General features: G+C 44.8%; 2 protein-coding genes across 3 annotated transcripts in view; both read right to left on the reverse strand.

Moving 5' to 3' along the window:
• Positions 1–216: 216 nt before the first annotated feature.
• wu:fi75a02 (serine/arginine repetitive matrix protein 1) lies at positions 217–11,059 on the reverse strand. Its single transcript, XM_031321574.2, has 10 exons — positions 10,885–11,059; positions 10,293–10,412; positions 9,729–10,214; positions 3,567–3,966; positions 3,020–3,313; positions 2,796–2,819; positions 2,532–2,709; positions 1,931–2,019; positions 1,774–1,845; positions 217–1,108 (listed from the first exon to the last, which is right to left on the reverse strand). The coding sequence occupies exons 2-10, from the start codon at positions 10,408–10,410 to the stop codon at positions 832–834; spliced, it is 1,938 nt and encodes a 645-aa protein (XP_031177434.2). The 5' UTR covers positions 10,411–10,412; positions 10,885–11,059; the 3' UTR covers positions 217–831.
• A 969-nt stretch (positions 11,060–12,028) lies between these two features.
• ythdc1 (YTH domain containing 1) overlaps positions 12,029–18,599 on the reverse strand; it is an 18,406-nt gene continuing 11,835 nt past the window's right edge. Inside the window, exons 11-16 of one of the 2 annotated variants that reach the window (XM_031321572.2) lie at positions 15,315–15,394; positions 15,079–15,115; positions 13,668–13,707; positions 13,394–13,459; positions 13,128–13,310; positions 12,029–12,895 (exon numbers count right to left, since the gene is read on the reverse strand). In XM_031321572.2, the coding sequence (XP_031177432.2) occupies positions 12,707–12,895; positions 13,128–13,310; positions 13,394–13,459; positions 13,668–13,707; positions 15,079–15,115; positions 15,315–15,394 (595 nt within the window). In that variant the 3' untranslated portion in view covers positions 12,029–12,706. Of the gene's footprint in view, positions 12,896–13,127; positions 13,314–13,393; positions 13,460–13,667; positions 13,708–15,078; positions 15,116–15,314; positions 15,395–18,599 lie in introns of both variants that reach the window. The other variant, XM_035991725.1, reaches the window with a different exon arrangement.

Genomic DNA, 18,599 nt, shown 5'->3' on the forward strand with positions numbered 1-18,599 from the left:
TAAGCTAGGTTAACGGTAGCCGCGTTAAGCTAGGTTAACGGTAGCCGCGTTAAGCTAAGTTAACGGTAGCCGCGTTAAGCTAGGTTTATGGTAGCCGCGTTAAACTAGGTTAACGGTAGCCGCGTTAAGCTAGGTTTATGGTAGCTGCGTTAAGCTAGGAACATGGCAGATGGTTTTAACGAGTTCTTCAGTCATTCAGATTTGGAGACAAACTCTGTGAGCAGAAACAAACTTTATTGGTTCAAAAATAGAAACATTGTCAGCAGAAATATATATTACACTTTAAAGTACTAATACTCAGAGTACTCGGAGTTCTACAGTGAAGTCTTTTTATATTTTGGGAAACAAAAGTAAAATTAAAGTCCTGTGGTGTCGCGAGGCCCCGCCCACATCAGAGGCCCCGCCCACATCATGACCTCTGAGTCATGATGTGGGCGGGGCCTATAATGCATGATGTGGGAGGGGCCTATGATACATGATGTGGGCGTGCCCTATGGTGCGTGTGTGGCCTGTGGTGCGTGGCCTATGGTGTGTGGGAGGGGCCTGTGGTAATAGGCGTGGACTATGGTGTGTGTGGGAGGGGCCTCTGATGTAGGTGTGGCCTATTGTGTGGGCGTGGCCTATGTGCGTGTGGGAGGGGCCTCCTGAATGTTAAAAACTGTTAAAAACATTAAATACTTCAGAAGTTTCACATTTTAAAAACAGTCTAAACTGTCCAAACAAAGTAAAAAGCCGCTTCATCAGACCGACGTGCTGACGGCATCACCAGGGTAACCATGGTAACGCAGCGGTAGCAGCGAGCAGCCTCCAGTCAGCTGACAGGAAGTGATGTCACAGGTCCAGGCCCTGCTGCGTCAGGAAGTCTTCCAGCGCGCTGAGTCGCTGCAGCAGCATCACGTCAGCGTCCGCGTCCTCTCCGCCTCCGTTGCCGTGGCGCCGCGCCGCCATACGCTTCCTGGGCGCCATGGCAACAGGAAGTCCCGCCCTCTTCCTCTTCCGCGGCTGCGTGAAGTCGGGGAAGAGGAGGAGCCTGCGCCTCCTCTGCTGGCCAATCAGGAGCAGAGCTCCGTCCTTCTCCCGCGGCTCCTCGAAGATCGTCTCCAGACTCCTGCAGGCGACACAGAGGCATGCTGGGAGATGTAGTTTACACTAGTCTGAAATCTCAGACTCAACATGCAGACCGGTGTTTTCTTAAAGAGACAGCGCGCCAACAGACTACAGACATTTCATCATCAACATTCGTCTGTGTGAGCTGTAATGCTGAATAATGAGCTGTTTAAGTTTAATGACTAATGTTAACTATCATTTTAGTGATCAATAATTAGCCTGTGTCTATGTTATCTCCTTACATATACCTACGCTCTCCGTCTCTGCTAGATTGGGAATGATTGAGATTTCTCTTGGCACAGCTACCAGAAGACTTCCAACTTTCAGACAGGTTGCTCACGTCACATCTACGTCTTCAAGCTCAGTTGGAGGCTGCTCAGTAACGCTCAGCCATCACCGGGAAAGAGACTTCACTGGTCTCCGTCCAGAGACACGGGACCTGCTGCTCCATTATATATACCGTCTATGGTAGTGGCCAGTGTTACTACCGCACTGCATTGTGGGATACTGATGCTGGTGTAGTTTACATGTTGTAATGTGTCACCAGACATAGACATACTTTTGGTTTCATACTAAACATCTCACAGACTCTTCTAACTCCTACATAACAAGCAGAGTCTTTCTGCAGGGCCACCCAGAGGCATGCTGGGAGATGTAGTTTCTAACCTGTTGGTGGAGGGGGATTTGTAGTTCTTGTTGGTGTAAATCTCCTCCAGACTGAACTCCTTCTTCTTTAACCTGAAAACACAAAAACATTTTAACATTTTAATATTTGGACCTTTTACTCAGTTTTTTCTCCTTGTCCCCCCCCCCCCCTCCTGACCTTTTGACCTTTGGTAGTCCCATCGGGGTCAGCAGCGTTTCCCGTGGCGACGCCCGGCGGATTCGTATCTGAGAGACTCGTTTCCCTCGCTGAAGAAATACAGACACAGAGAAACTTCATCATATATATATATATATATATATATATATATATATATATATATATATATATAAACTGTATTAAACTGTGCTTCTGTATTAACTGTATTAAACTGTATTAAACTGTGCTTCTGGGGGAATTCATGAGTCTCAAAGTCGGTAAATCTGACAAATTCTGTTGCGTGATGACCGTGAACCTCAACTACTCTACTATGATCTAAACTACTCTACTGTGATCTCAACAACTACTATACTGTGATCTCAACTACTATACTGTGATCTCAACTACTCTACTGTAATCTAAACTACTCCAAACTACTCTACTGTGATCTAAACTACTCTACTGTGATCTCAACTACTCTACTGTAATCTAAACTACTCCAAACTACTCTACTGTGATCTAAACTACTCTACTGTGATCTAAACTACTCTACTGTGATCTAAACTACTCTACTGTGATCTAAACTACTCTACTGTGATCTAAACTACTCCTGTGTCTTTACCTCTTCATTTGAGCTGAGGAACTGGGAGCTGGCTGCTGATTGGACGACGGCCAGCGGAGCAGGCAGGCCATTGGCTGAACACAGGGGCAGGGGGAGGGCCCGTCGCCAGGGGGTGTGGAGGCTCCGGGAGCTGTGATTGGCTCTCTGTTTTTGCTGTCGCCGGGCAGAAAAGGCCGGACTGAAATACACAGAATCTAGTTTAGAACAACATCACACATTTAACCCAAAAGATCAGCGAATACAATAAAATAAATCAAAACTAACCTCGGTTTAGGCGTTCGCACGTAACTGCAAACACAAAACATTTCAAATGTAAATAATGTTCACAGAGTAACATAATAATATCTAGAAACTTTACACAAACATTATAATATATACACACACACACACATATACATCTTTATATATATATATATATATATATATATATATATATATATATATATATATAAACATATATAAATATATATATAATATAATAATATTACCAGTGGTCAATGCTGAGACTTGGCGGGGCCGTCCAGTCTCTCAGCGGTCTTAGCGGACGCACACAAGCCCCCCCCCTCACTAACTCCGACAGCGTCTCCACGGCAACCGCTGAGAGCCGCAGCATGGGGGCGGGGCTAAAGGAGACCAGGCACCAGATGTGGAGAGCCCCGTGATTGGAGGAGAGGGCGACAGGAGGCGGGACGTCACAGAAACGCCATCGTCCCGAAGAAAAGTCCAGAGCTTCTGATTGGCTCTGGGCTGGCTGCAGGAGCAAGGCATGCTGGGAAAAGGAGCTGAGGGAGAAAAAACTACATTATCACTTTATAACATTTACTTTGAATACTTCTTCAAAAACAGATAACATGAACTATTATTTCTGATGAATTCAGGTTTAGATTAACTTTGTGTGTGTGTGTGTGTGTGTGTGTGTGTGTGTGTGTGTCTGTGTGTATGTGAAGAGGGGGGGTTGCTACGGTGATGTTGCTATGGTGATGTTGCTACGGTGATGAAAGGTTTAAAGATGAGTAAATAAATAAAGTCTCTGACCTCGTGTAACCGTTCTGCCTGACGACACTGACATCCTTCTGTGATTGGCCGGCTGCTCCCCCCTCTCTTCTTCGCTGCTTCCTGGGGGGGAACTTGTGCAGAGTGAGCCGCGCCTCCTGCCCCCCCCCTCCTCGGGAGGAGAACGCCATCCGGCCCACAAACCTCCCAGCATGCTGCTCTTCCTCTTCCTCATCTGTGTTCTCTCTGCCTCTGCTCTTCCTCTTCCTCGGCTCTGATTGGCTGGAACCAGAGGACAGAGGGGACAGGACCGAGTCCTCACTGTCTGAGGAAGACGAGGAAGTGACAGGAGACAGGTGGGCGGGACTACAGGAAGGGGTGGGACTACAGGAAGGGGCGGGGCTAAAGGGAGTGGGGGGGATGGCGGGGAGAGCAGCTGAACCTGAAGAAGAGAGAACAGAGAAAGCTGTTTCTGTATTTGGGGGAGAAACTATTGATCAGCTGTTAGTGTTCGTGTGTTGTGTGTAGGACCCAATCTGTCCACCAGGCCCCCTAACAGGCCTCTGGTGGTCCAACAGCCCCCTGGTGGTCCAACAGGCCCCCTAACAGGCCTCTGGTGGTCCAACAGCCCCCTGGTGGTCCAACAGGCCCCCTAACAGCCCCCTGGTGGTCCAACAGGCCCCCTAACAGTCCCCTGGTGATCCAACAGGCCCCCTGGTGGTCCAACGGGCCCCCGTTGGGCTGTGAGCCACATGTCTATTCAGGTCTAGTCCTCTGGGATAGTTCAGGTACCGCTGGATGTCTGTCACCTAGGACTATGTTTAAAGTGCCCATATTATGAAAAAATCCCTTTTTCTGTGATTTGGGGAAATATGTTGTGTCTCTGGTGCTTCATACACACTTTGATAAAACCATCCATGGTGTTTAGAGTGAGATACGGTTTCTGAATGTGTCCTGCCTTCAGTCTCTGGGTGAGCTGGTCAACATCTGCACGGCTTTCTACGTCACTAGCTGAAACGAGGGGGCTAGGGGGCTAACCGTTAGCATGCTAGCTTGTTCTCAACGGCAAAACACTGCTACAACACACACTAGTTCACCCTAATCTACAAAAGAACTACTTCCATGTCCCTGTTCTGCAGGTATTCCACACAAAGTTGGAAGTGCGCCCTCGTTTAGAAGAAGTCTCCCGGCTAATCCTGCCTTGTACTACTGAAGTTGGAGAAACAGCTAGCTAGCTCATGAGCATGTGCGACTGCCAACAAAGATGTTACAGCAGTGAGAGGTCTCACTCTGTAGCTAAAACAGAGACCTGAACACAGGGTGAAAAGAGGAGCTGCAGCAATGTGCAGTACAACTAAAATATAAAGTTAAACCATGTAAACCTATTCTGGTATAAACTCTCAATACAACTAGAAAATGCGTGGGAATGCTGAATAGCTGAACTGCTAAAGCTAAACTGGATGAATAGCTTAAATCCGTAAGAAGAAGTTGAAGTAGTGAGGATAGTTGGAAAAGTATGAATGGTTTTAATAACCATGAATACCTACTTAAGTGCTAAGATTGTTCCACACTTTTTGTATTGCATGACAAGTTGGTCTCAAGCAGGTAAGATAGCCTTAAAGATGAACTCAACTGAAAGAATAAACATTGATAATGTGTTGGTTATGACAAATAAAAATAAATTACACTAAAAATTGTAATTAAAAAAAATCAATATAGCTTTTTTTTAAGCAACACAAAAATTACGTTTGTTAGTATTAGAACGCTGACAATTTCGATGACGTCACTGGCGTGGTAGGACCTGCGAAGGTATATAGGCTACAGTGCAGCATATTAAATACACATGAAAATGAGTAATTTTAAAGGCATGGGTTACACATTTGAGCCTGTGAGGGACAGGCCTGTAGTGTCTGACTACCACCACATGGAGGACAGTCTGTTTCAGGCTCCACCTTTGGATCGTTTGGGGGGAAGTGACTGGTGTGTGTGTGTGTGTGTGGACGCTGCCGGACACTGCAACTGAATCCATCTGTTGGAGAGAGGTCAACCTGGACCATCTACCTGTCATGTACTCTCATTTATTGTATCCAAGCACATTATGCATTTTAGGGAATAGAGACTGCTTATATATCGTGTACATTTAGAGGAAATAGAAAAGGTCCTGTGTGTTTTAGAAAATCGAGGCAGATAAATGGAAAATGTGATTGGACGAATTCATCCAATGGGATCGCTTGTTAAGTTAGCTGCACGCAAAATGTTAAAACCAAAATAAATAAAGTTAAAAGTTAGCTGCACGTAGGAGAGTCACCCATAGACTGTATATAAGAAGGAGTCACCCCAGGGTGACGGATGCACGGAGGATTCACCAGTTTTGCCGTTTACTTTAGGCTAGTGCAGAGTTGGCAGATTGTTTCCTTGTGGTCGTTGATGGATATTACACAAATGGATCCTGCACAGATACCTCTTATTATGGAACTAGCAGCTTTTTCTGTGAGTTGAACTCCCTCTGCATCAACAATGTCCCTGAGACATCAGCTAGCTTCAGGGGGAGTAGAAAGGGACGTTGGATTCTGTTTCCAGACCCGCTGTGGTTTAGTTAGCAGCTAGAAACACATTATTATTGATCTGTGATATCATCGGAGTCATGGTTTATTTATACAGTCTATGGTCGGAGCGCTAGCTTGTGGAGTTTGACATAAGTGCTTGGATCGTTTGGTATCTATCTGGTTTTGTGACTCAATTTCAATGAATGCCCAGTGTGTCAGTCTCAGTTTTGTTGAACGTTATAAAGCCTACATGTCAGGCTTTATTTGTGCGTGTAAGTGAAAATGTACGTGTTTTGTGTATGTCACAACAACGTTACATCCAGCCCTTTGCCTAGTAGACTTGCTAGCATGCTGGATAACAGCTAAACATACCTCTCTGTCCTCTGCCTGATGTGAGCGTTTCAGCGCCCTGTCTCTGCGGCAGATAGCATCGGTGTTAGTGTCTTGCCGTTGGTCTATCGGTCTGCCCTGTACTGTAGCCTGAAAAATTGATCATTGACTGAATGGCCTCAGGTTTCAGTCTGTTGGACTTAACCCTCACCAGTGACCCTGTTGAATCGAAATTACAGCTCTCTAAATAGTCTGTCGCTAAAAAATGCTCGTTACAGACTCGAAATCTAGGGGCTGTCGGAGGGCTAGCCAGTTTTAAGGCAGCTAGCCATGAGTTGAGGACTGGTTTCCTTGTCAAAGGTAGCCTGTGGAAATGTATCGTAACCCCAGCTGCCTTAGCCCTATACAGTTCATTACTGCAGCCAGGGGCAATGCAGTATGACCCCCCCCTAGACCTGTTGGTTTCCGTTTCCTCAGCCATGTCCGTTAGCCTCAGACTGTTTACATCCCATGGCTGCTTACCGTGCCAGTGACGTAGCCGATTGTGGAATTCCAACATGGCGGCGCCCGTGTAACAACAACAACACTTTCAATGTACCATTTTATCCCTTTTAACAAATTCAGCCATTTTAATCATTGTACCAATGAGAAGAAATAAAATACATCTGTTATATCACCTTTACTCAAATTCCAGTTCAGTTCATCTTTAAGACCACTGGAATCATGATATAAAACAGCCCTTAAGATCCATGACAAAAAACACGTCAATATCACCACTGCAAAATAATCACTAAGTACAATATTTAAAATTTTGTAAATTTGATAATGCATTCGAATGTTTGCTTACTTTTTAAAATCATTCATAATGCTGTCGCTCCTCCTCTAAAAAAATGTATTACGCTCAACTCAGAAATATAAAGAGCTACTCGGTCAGCCACTAGAGGAGAGAGCAATATTCCCAATCGCAAAACTTCATTTGGCAAATCATCCTTCTCTTTTGTGGCCATAAGTCAGTGGAATACTCTCCCCACACACCTTATTACATGTACACATCCTCAAACCTTTTCCAGTTTGACAAAAGCATGGTTACTGTCACAACAAACTTGTACACATTTATGAAGTGTGTGTGTGTGTGTGTCTGTGTATATGTGTGTGTTTCTGTGTATATGTATGTGTGTGTGTGTGTGTGTGTATATGTATGTGTGTGTGTGTGTGTGTGTGTTGGGAGAGGTAAGGATTTTTATTGCATAGCTTTGTTGGTGTGGGGTGGAGGGGGTTGGTTTTAGGAAGGGGGAACAATTGAGCACATGATAGTTTTAATTGTAAATTAGGTGTGACTGTGGTTGTAAAATTGGATATTTTAATGTTTTGTATTTCACTTGCATGTAATTTTTATTGTGTTGCTGACCTGCCGAGGGACTACGGGCGGAAAATAGCTCTGGTGCTCCAACCTGACACAATGCATCTCTCCTTGTTCTTATACAAGGTTAATGTTAACTTGTGCATTGTCCCTGTTTAAATAAAATGAATTAAAAAAAAAGTTGAACACCACCACTGATGTAAGTAAGATGTGGAATATTTAAAGGTTTTTTGAAAATCTGACGCTAAACTGAATCATTGGCTTTAAAAGTTCAACGATGCCAAAATATGTAGAACATTGTGAGGTCTGAATTTATTTATTAAGTAGGGAAGACTTACAAATGCTATGAGAAACTTAGATGAAAATGCAGAAATATGAACAAAATTGTTTAAAAAATCTCAAATGGATTGCACTGCACTGCTGAAAAAGTTGGAATTTGAAATGTAAAATTGTCAGTTGGAAGCTGAACTGCATTACCTTATTAAGCTAAGAGCTGAAATACATTTCTAGAAAAGCTGGAAGATAAACTTTAATACTGTCAAAACTGGAAGTTCAAATAAATTGACTAAAAAGCCTGAAAGTATAAATACTTTGTATTATTATCAGACATATCCATTGAATAGAACAAAGAAGCATGACCCTAAAGAGCTGAGAGGTGAATATATTGCCTGAAAAGAAGTTGGATATATACATGGATGAAATCACAAATGACCCTGGAGGTAGGGAGGGAGGGAGAGACAGAAGGAGGGAGGGAGAGAGGGAGAGAGAGAGAGGGGGGGGGGGAGGAGAGGAGGAGGGAGGGATGAGGAGAGGAGGGAGGAGAGGAGGGGAGGGAGGAGGGAGGGAGGAGAGTAGGGAGGGAGGAGGGGAGGGAAGGAGGGAGGAGAGGAGAGAGGAGGGGAGGGAGGAGAGGAGGGAGGAGGGGAGGGAGGAGAGGAGGGAGGGAGGAGGGGAGGGAGGAGAGTAGGGAGGAGAGTAGGGAGGGAGGAGAGGACTGTTTAGACTGCTAAAACGATAAGGGGTATCAGTCAAATGATGTAATCGTGACCACCACAAGGCCTTTGTGAACGTATTAATATAAAATTTATGTGGATAAACTTAAAAATGTGGGCATATCAGCGATTTTAAAAAGTGGTTCGCTCTGCATTTTGCTCAGAAATGTGGAGAATGTTAAACAGGGCAGCGAATGGAGGAAGATTTGGAACTGTTGCCATTTGGAAGCTCATCAAGCCAAAAGTATAAGTCATATCGTCTAACTGAGCACATTGGCTGAAACTAGACAAAATACCTACGTTTTGATGTATACATTTTGTATGACAAGTCAAAATTGTGGGTGTAAGAGCAATTTATAGAGAAGGGACATAGGTAATTTTTTTTGGCTCCGCACTCTACTTCATGACATCACCCACTGTAAGTCACGCAATACACACCCATTATAAACGCAAAAAAAATCCTGAAATGATCACTAAACTTAAACAGCTTTTTCACAAAAACTGTAAAATATATCAAACTGAAAAGATATAGCCTAATACCTGAAGTTTTTGTGAATGGTTTAAAGTTTGAATCACGTCTGTAGGTGAAAGAATGTAGGAGGAGATACATTTTGAAGGAGAAGAGGATTTGAAGGATTTGAATCATGCTCTCATTGACTTTAATGTTAAAATAAAATGTTTAAAAGCTTAATATTTAAAAAAGTATAAATGGTAGAAAAAAAGTTGAAGAAGTCCCATCATTAGCTGAAAGAGCTGAACATTTCAAAAGTTGAATGGTTTTAATAGCTGAACGTATGCAGAAAGTACGGAGAGCCAAAAAACGTACGGAATAATAATAAAGAACAGGATAACAATAGTGGGAATGCTGCTGAATCAGCATTCCCACTATTTATGAACCTGAAAATGAGCAGAATATGATTTAACTGCTCCTCAGATCTCTGCAGGGTAAACCATAGCAACGTTCCCCGGGACTCACCTGGAGAAGGGTCTGCTTCCTCATGTTCTTCTCCTCTCCTCCTCCTCCTCCTCCTCTTCCTCTTCCTCTGGCTCCTCTCCTCCTCCTCCTCCTCCTCCTCTTCTCCTCTCCTCCTCCTCCTCCTCCTCCTCCTCCTCTCCTCCTCCTCCTTCTCCTCCTCTTCTCCTCTCCTCCTCTTCCTCCTCCTCTGGCTCCTCCTCTCCAGAGAGTCCAGTCGGCGGCCCAGAGACGCCAGCGCTCCTCGCAGGAGGCGCCGAACCTCGGAGCGGTGAGCCGAGAGGAGGCGCGGAAGCAGGGAGGAGCAGGAGCAGCACGGAGGGGGGGGGGCAGGGGGGGTAAAAGAGACAGGGGGAGGGGGGGGGAGACAGAGGAAGGATGGAGGGACGGGGGAAGAAGAAAGAGAAGGAGCAGGGGGGGAGGAGGAGGGAGGGGGAAGGGATGAAGAGGGAGGGGGGAGGAGAGAGGGGGGAGGGGGGAGAAAACCTCCTGCAGGAGAAACACAGAGTCTCTGAGACATACATAAATAGAATTAATTATAAATGTACCAACAGAAAAAGCACAAACCTGTTTGTGTCTCTGTGTCGTCATCACCCTCATCAGCCAATGGGAGCGCAGGGGGCGGAGCCACCGCAGTCAGGCCCCGCCCCCTGTCGTCACACAGAGTCAGCGGGCGAATCAGCATCTCTGACAACCAAAACAAGTCATTACCTCACATCTAGCATGCTAAATAATAATCTTATGTCGACATTATCTTTAATGTTTCCGTGTAATTGGTTGACCTTTTTCTGACTATTTTCACTAATTACACAAATAAAATCCGTAATGTAACCTCGCACGTTCTCTCGCGAGATTTCCCCAATTCTTGTTGGGAGAATCCCAGAATTGTTCCTGTAAATCTGAACCTAAACATCCATGATCTGAACATGTTGATTAACGGGAGTTTTTAACGGTTTTATTTCGTCTCAGTGGGATTTAGCGTGACGTAACACGCAGGGAAAGTTAGCGCGAGCGGGAATGTAGCGGGTCGACGTGAGGATAAAACGGGATTTGGGGGAAATAGAAGGAAACTGAAGGAGCTAGCAGCGGCTAGCTGCCGTTAGCAGGCTGTACTGTGTGTGTAGCTGTCTAATCGGGACATTTTAACGGTTTATTTTACCTTTTTCACGCCCCGCGGGTCCGTTAGTCAACGTTAAATCCTCCTGTCTCTCATTTCTGCTGCTTTACCGGCTGGAAAATGCCGAATCTGGCCGGTATTTCCAGAGGAATCGGTGCCTCTGTTATCACCGAGGACCGGCGTCAAGTTAACGGAACACACACATACGGGACTTCCGGTGGGGTCACCAAAATAAAAGACCCTGAACGATACGATAGGAATAGAAGACCTTTCAAAGTAAAATCACATAAATGGAACACTGGGAACATTCACATATAATATTCATATACATTAAATATGTGTGTGTACATATATATATATATATATATATATATATATATATATATATATATATATATATATATATATATATATATATATATCAGAATCAGAAAGGGCTTTATTGCCAAGTACGTTGCACATACGAGGAATTTGTCATGGTGTTGTTGGAGCATGTCACACATACAAATATAAGAAGGATAAAAAGAATATAAACAATATAAGTATAAACATATACACACAGTACGTATTAATAACGATACAATACATTTAAATAAATAGTAAAATACGTTAAACAGTAGTAAAAAGGAACGTTACAGCAGAGTAGGTCCAGTGGCATGAGGAGCCAGAGGTGGGGTGTGGAGAGAGTCAGGATGGGTTCAGGGCCTTGTTGATAAGACTAGTGGCGGAGGGGAAAAAACTGTTTATGTGGCGTGAGGTTTTGGTCCTGATGGACCTCAGCCTCCTGCCAGAGGGGAGTGGCTCAAAGAGCTTGTGTCCGGGGTGGGAGGGGTCAGCCACAATCTTTCCAGCACGCTTCAGAGTCCTGGTGGCGTATAGGTCCTGGAGCGGCGGCAGATTGCAGCCAATCACCTTCTCAGCTGACCGAATGACACGCTGCAGCCTGCCCTTGTCCTTGGCAGCAGCGTACCAGATGGTGATGGAGGATGTGAGGATGGACTCAATGATGTGTATATATATATATATATATATATATATATATATATATATATACACACATATACATATGTATACATAAATATACATATAATATTCATATAGACACGTATTACAAACTGTCCTTTCAGTAATTTGGTCTGAAAGCAGTAATCTGATTACTTTACTACAACAGAAAAGAAACAGCTGATTGATGATTGTACATTTTTTTATTTTGTAAAAAACAGACACAAGCCCCGCCCCCTTTGGTTCAGAAACAGGAAACAGACGTTAACGCTAACACAGATCAGCTGACTGCAAACAACCAATCACAGAGGAGCAAAAATATATCAGCCTTAAACACAAAAACACTGACGTTCAGGAAGTAAAATACAAAATAAACCTGAAAATAAATTCATTTTTAACATAGAGAAAAAAATGTTTAAAAACTTATAAAAGAGAAAAAAAAAAAAAATCAGGAAGTTTCTTCTTTTTCTTCTTCACAGGTTTTAAAAGATTTTCTCGCCTCATTTATTTTGAAGGACTCTACAGGAAACTGTCCAACTTTTCACAATAAGAGAAGCAATAACTAAAGAAACAAAATGACTCAGTCACCGTGGCAACCCCTCAGAGGCCCCGCCCCTCGCGTTGGGGAACGGACGCCGAACAGAGAGGATTCTGGGTAATGAAATGTGACGGTTGATCATCAAAAGAAACGTTTCCACAGAATCTTTATTTTTACGGTTTTATTCACATAAAAACGGATGATGTCATCACGCAGCTCGTTTAGTTTTTTATTCATAATTCTCAAAAAAAAAAAAAATAAAATAAAAATAATAACAGGAAACCAGCTGAGTTTCAGAATAAAAGCCCGGGCCGATGCCGGAGCTCAGCGGCGGTAGCGGCCCCTCTCCTTGTCTCGGTCTCTCTCTCGGTCTCGGTCTCTCCCTCGCTCTCGCTCTCTCTCTCGCCGCGGCCCGCCTCGCTCACGCTCACGCTGCCGCTCGCGCTCCCGCCGGCTGCTCACCACCGCCTGCGTCCGCCGCAGGAAGTCGTCCACGCGCATGTCGTAGTCGTGCTGCATGATGGGAAACACACAGGACAGGAGACAGTTAGATGATGTTTCTGTCAAAGCACTCGGTGAACTGTTGTTAACCCTAACCCTTCTGACTGGCTAGTAGTCCTTACCTAGGTACTGTCAGGGCCCTCATACTCTGCTTCTGACTGGCTAGTAGTCCTTACCTAGGTACCGTCAGGGCCACAGTAGAAATGGTAGAACCAGTATAAACGGTAGAACCAGAGTGACTCACCGGGCTGGAGGGGAAGGCGCGGTGGGGGGGCGCCCGCTGCTTGTCTCTGAAGCGAGGGGGCGGGGCCTCGTGGGGGGGCAGCGGGTGGTGGTGGTAGGCCTGGTGTGGGGGGGGCGGGGGGTGGCTGTGGTGGTAGTAGGGGGGGTGGTGGGGGGGCGGCTGCTCCACGCCCGGGTATGCTGCCTGCTGACACACACATGACATCATCAATTCTCCAGTTCAGCCAATAAACTCACAGACCAACAACCAATCAGAGAGAGGCTCACCAGAGTCTGCCAGGGGGCGGGGGGGCCGACGCTGTGATGGTAGTCCCTCATGTAGTCGTTATACGACTGGAACACACACAAACCTCGGGAAATTAAGATAAGCTAACATGCTAACAAGTTAAAGCTAAGCTAACATGCTAAGAGGTTGAAGCTAAGCTACCATGCTAACAGGTTGAAGATAACATCCTAACAGATTGAAGCTAACATCCTAACAGGTTGAAGCTAAGCTAACATGCTAACAGATTGAAGCTAAGCTAACATGTTTGTGACTCACCCCGTTGAGAAAAACATCTCGTCTCATGCCGGAGAATCGTCTGAAAAACAACAAAACAAAGACTTGATTTCAATAAAAGATCTCTGTAATAAGTTACTCTCTAAAATAAGTTACTCTCTGAAATAAGTTACTCTCTGAAATAAGTTACTCTCTAAAATAAGTTACTCTCTAAAATAAGTTACTCTCTAAAATAAGTTACTCTCTGAAATAAGTTACTCTGAAATAAGTTACTATCTACAATAAGTTACTATCTACAATAAGTTACTCTGAAATAAGTTACTCTCTAAAATAAGTTACAATAAGTTACTCTCTGAAATAAATTACTCTCTAAAATAAGTTACTCTCTGAAATAAGTTACTATCTACAATAAGTTACTATCTACAATAAGTTACTCTGAAATAAGTTACTCTCTAAAATAAGTTACAATAAGTTACTCTCTGAAATAAGTTACTCTCTAAAATAAGTTACTCTCTGAAATAAGTTACTCTCTAAAATAAGTTACTCTCTGAAATAAGTTACTATCTACAATAAGTTACTATCTACAATAAGTTACTCTGAAATAAGTTACTCTGAAATAAGTTACAATAAGTTACTCTCTGAAATAAATTACTCTCTAAAATAAGTTACTCTCTGAAATAAGTTACTATCTACAATAAGTTACTATCTACAATAAGTTACTATCTACAATAAGTTACTCTGAAATAAGTTACTCTCTAAAATAAGTTACAATAAGTTACTCTCTGAAATAAATTACTCTCTAAAATAAGTTACTCTCTGAAATAAGTTACTCTCTAAAATAAGTTACTCTCTGAAATAAGTTACTCTCTGAAATAAGTTACTCTCTTTTGAAAGCTTTCACAGAGCTTTGTGTGTTTATATGAAAGCAGACAGGTGCTGAACATTTCAGTTATTTTGGCTTTAAATTAAATGTTTCTGGTTTCTGTTGATCTGTAGTTACAGAGAAACACTAACGTTGCTGTAGCCCCGCCTACCGCACATAGCCCCGCCTACCGCACACAGCCCCGCCTACCGCACATAGCCCCGCCTACCGCACACAGCCCCGCCTACCGCACACAGCCCCGCCTACCGCACACAGCCCCGCCTACGCACAGCCCCGCTACCGCATAGCCCCGCCTACCGCACACAGCCCCGCCTACCGCACACAGCCCCGCCTACCGCACATAGCCCCGCCTACCGCACACAGCCCCGCCTACCGCACACAGCCCCGCCTACCGCACACAGCCCATCTACTACAGCCTACTACACATAGTCTACTACACATTGCCTACTACACAGTCTACTACACATTGCCCATCTACTACACATAGCCCTTCCTACTTCCTGTAACCCCGTATACTTCCTGTAGCCCTGCCTACTTCCTGTTTCAGGTGAGTGATGGCGTGCGTCTCACCTGTCCACCGGCTGGTTACGAAGGTCCTGGATGAACCCTGAAGATAAAATAAATTCTTACGTTACATTTCTCTTTTCAGACGGTTTGTCGTCAGCCGGGGAGAAGTTAGTTCAGTTAGTTAACAGATTAATGCTGAGTCATCGTTACAGATTAATGCTGAGTCATCGTTACAGATTAATGCTGAGTCATCGTTACAGATTAATGCTGAGTCATCGTTAGTTTTCAGTTTTAACGACCTGCTCGCTGGTTGAAGTCCGGCGGACCGTCGGCCCGCGGCCGCTTCCTGCCATGGAGGTCGTATTCTTCAGGGCGACGCCTACACACACAAGTTCACAGTTAAGACACACATACATACACATACACACACACACACACACACACACACACAATACACACTCGCACACACATTAATACACACACAATACACACATTAAAACAGTCAAATTTCAAAACAAGAAAAACTGAACTTCACCAAAACTATTCACATCTAGCGATGGGACAGATTTACTCTGAAGGTGCCGTCTTCCAGGTTCTGACATCACTTCCTGTTTCTGTGTAACAGCTGTTTAAGTAGAATCTGTCCCTTTCCGTTGCGGAGATGCAGCCAAAAACAAGTTAGCCTTTTGGGAGATTCATGCATACCATTTGAGCTAACTGAAATGTTTTGTAGCCTAAATGTTGAATGTAAGAATCTCTTTAGACCGACAACATTTATACATTTATAATATTCAACAATAACCAGTATTCATTAACAGGTTAAACCACGGGGCGCCGCTGGACAACGTTAAGGCGCCGACACACCGAGCCGATAACCGGCCGTCCGAGGGGCCGTCGGCCTTCATTTGGGCTGATCTGACATGTATAATCAGGGGGGCGGGCACTGCCGGCAGTCAGACTCAGTGAGCCATCTGATTGGTGGAGAGCTAACCAGGAAACGGGGAGCGGGATGAGCGTGACTAGAGTCTCTCAAAATCTGAGTAAAATCTTTTAAACTGACCTTTGTTGATCTGAAATGAAGACAGATTCAGCAACTGCACGGCCTATTTCTCTCTTCAAATGTTTTCAGAAACACGTTTCAGAGGAACTATTTTAGTCCACCATGAGATCGTATTCTGAACGAGACGCCATTATGTTCGGGGAGCAGCCAGACCCACGTGACGTTTCCGGTTTTCATTTCTTATATTACGTCTCGCGCAGAACGTACGCTCAAGTCGGCGTCTCTTCGGGGTGTTCTGAGACACTTTCTGGACCTCGGGGAGACTGATCAGTCCGACTGGCTTTCTGCCGACGGCCGGCCGTCTGGTTGGTGTGTAACGGCCGTCTGGTTGGCGTGTAACGGCCTTTAAAGAGCCACAGGTAGCCGACACCTGAGCTACAGCTACTGGTTCTGTCTACTGGTTCTCCTGCTGTCTACTGGTTCTGCTGGTCCTGCCGTCTGCTGGTCCTGCTGTCTGCTGGTTCTGCCCTCTGCTGGTCCTGTCTCCCAGTGTTTTCTTAGCTTGTGGAAGACTTACGGCGTGTTCACACTGGCATTGTGTCTAATGGCGTTCCCCGCCGGTGTAGTTCTGTACTAGGGCTGCACAGTATGAGGAAAAGATCTAATTACCATTATTTTTGACTTATATTGCGACTGCGTTATGATTCACGATATTGGAGGGAATGATCGTTTTTGTATCATTATTCTCATTTTCATTGAAACATATTAAGATTAAGAACATTTTAAAACGATTATAGTGCGATTTTCCGAGATCTGTACCAAACAACGAGGTTTTCTGTAGTCTGTACTAGGGTACAGTTTGTAGTCCGGGACATCTCTGCAGCTCCACAATACTTCATTCAGAACGGTTTGACACGGTGTTCGCCTCTAACAAATACGTCTGTCTGCAAAACACGAGCAAACTACTTTTGAAACGCGTGTTTTCTGGATGGAGTTTGGTTCTATACGGCGGCTTCTCCCTTTTCAACGACGACTTTTAATCCTTGTGTTGTCCTCGTTTTCAAAGTTCTTTATATCAGGAATATGGGTTTCTTAACAACCAAATTACCCAAAAATAACATGGATGCATGATGTACATTGTATGGAACCACCATAACAATCTTCACAGGTACAATTAATGATTACTTTCATTGAATTCGGGGAGTTTTATTCAATTTTATAGCATTTTAAATTTTTTTGTTTGTTTTCAAAACCGTCTCCTGACTAAAGTTTGAGTTAATCACTCAACATCCTCTGATCTAAACTATTAGTCAACACTATACATAATTTCTGCTTTTTTAACTCAAAAATGAAGTATAATGTCATTTAAATTAGGTTTAATGACTGAATTTAAAAACGCGTTGAGAAAAGTGACAAAACCATGTAAACAAAGTCTGTTTTCAATTTTGACCGAGAAGACAACCTGAGGGTTAGAGCGGTTGTTTAGTGGCTGGAGTCTGGTCCTACGGGGCTGTGGTGACACGGTGGCTGCTCCACCAACACAGACACAACGAGAACTGATCCGTCCGTCTGACGCCGAGACACACCGAGCCGATAACCAGCTGTCTGACAGTCTGGCGAGGTCAGTGACTGGAGTCTGGTCGGTGCGTAACTAACGGCCATCTGGTCGGTGCGTAACGGCCGTCTGGTCGGTGTGTGACTAACGGCCGTCTGGTCGGTGTGTAACTAACGGCCGTCTGGTCGTGGTCGGTGTGTAACGGCCGGTGTGTAACGGCCGTCTGGTCGTGGTCGGTGTGTGACGGCCGGTGTGTGACGGCCGGTGTGTAACGGCCGTCTGGTCGGTGTGTAACGGCTGTCTGGTCGTGGTCGGTGTGTGACGGCCGGTGTGTGACGGCTGTCTGGTCGGTGTGTAACTAACGGCCGTCTGGTCGGTGTGTAACGGCCGTCTGGTCGTGGTCGGTGTGTGACGGCCGGTGTGTAACAGCCGTCTGGTCCCCCAGAGACCACCACGCGGCCCGTGTGAATACGCACGCCATGGCTGCTTCTCCCGGTTCGCCTGCTCGTGTGATAACGTTTTTAATAATCGGACTCAAGACTCTGAGGGCCGATGACGTACGTCTGGAAGCGCTCGGACACAAACCTGTGATCTTGGTGTACATCTGTGTCCAGGAAACACTTCCTGTTAGGAATACCTCACTGTCTCACTGTTACAGCAGCATTGACACATTTAGCTTCACACACAATGAAAACAACAAACAAGAAGAAGAAGCCTCTGAAAGGGACAACATACCGCTCTTCTGCTGTAAATGTGGGAGGGGCTGTAACTTTAGATTTAAACACAGTCTGTCTCCTCATCAGTCCATGTTATAGGCTTTTTATAAACCCTCTTACTTTGAAAGGGTGAGGAGGGGGTGATGATGATGGTGATGATGGTGCAGTCCTGTCAACCAATCAACAAGCCCCGCCCCCTCTCAGACCCCCCCCCCCTCCAGACCAGCAACAGTCCTTAAATCTCAAACCACCAAACGTCTTTCTGGCGCTCCGTCCGTTCTCGCTTTCACTTTCCTCACACACACACTTTAAT

Source organism: Sander lucioperca, chromosome 14 (assembly GCF_008315115.2).
Source record: "Sander lucioperca isolate FBNREF2018 chromosome 14, SLUC_FBN_1.2, whole genome shotgun sequence".
In the NCBI taxonomy this organism is placed as follows: domain Eukaryota; kingdom Metazoa; phylum Chordata; class Actinopteri; order Perciformes; family Percidae; genus Sander; species Sander lucioperca.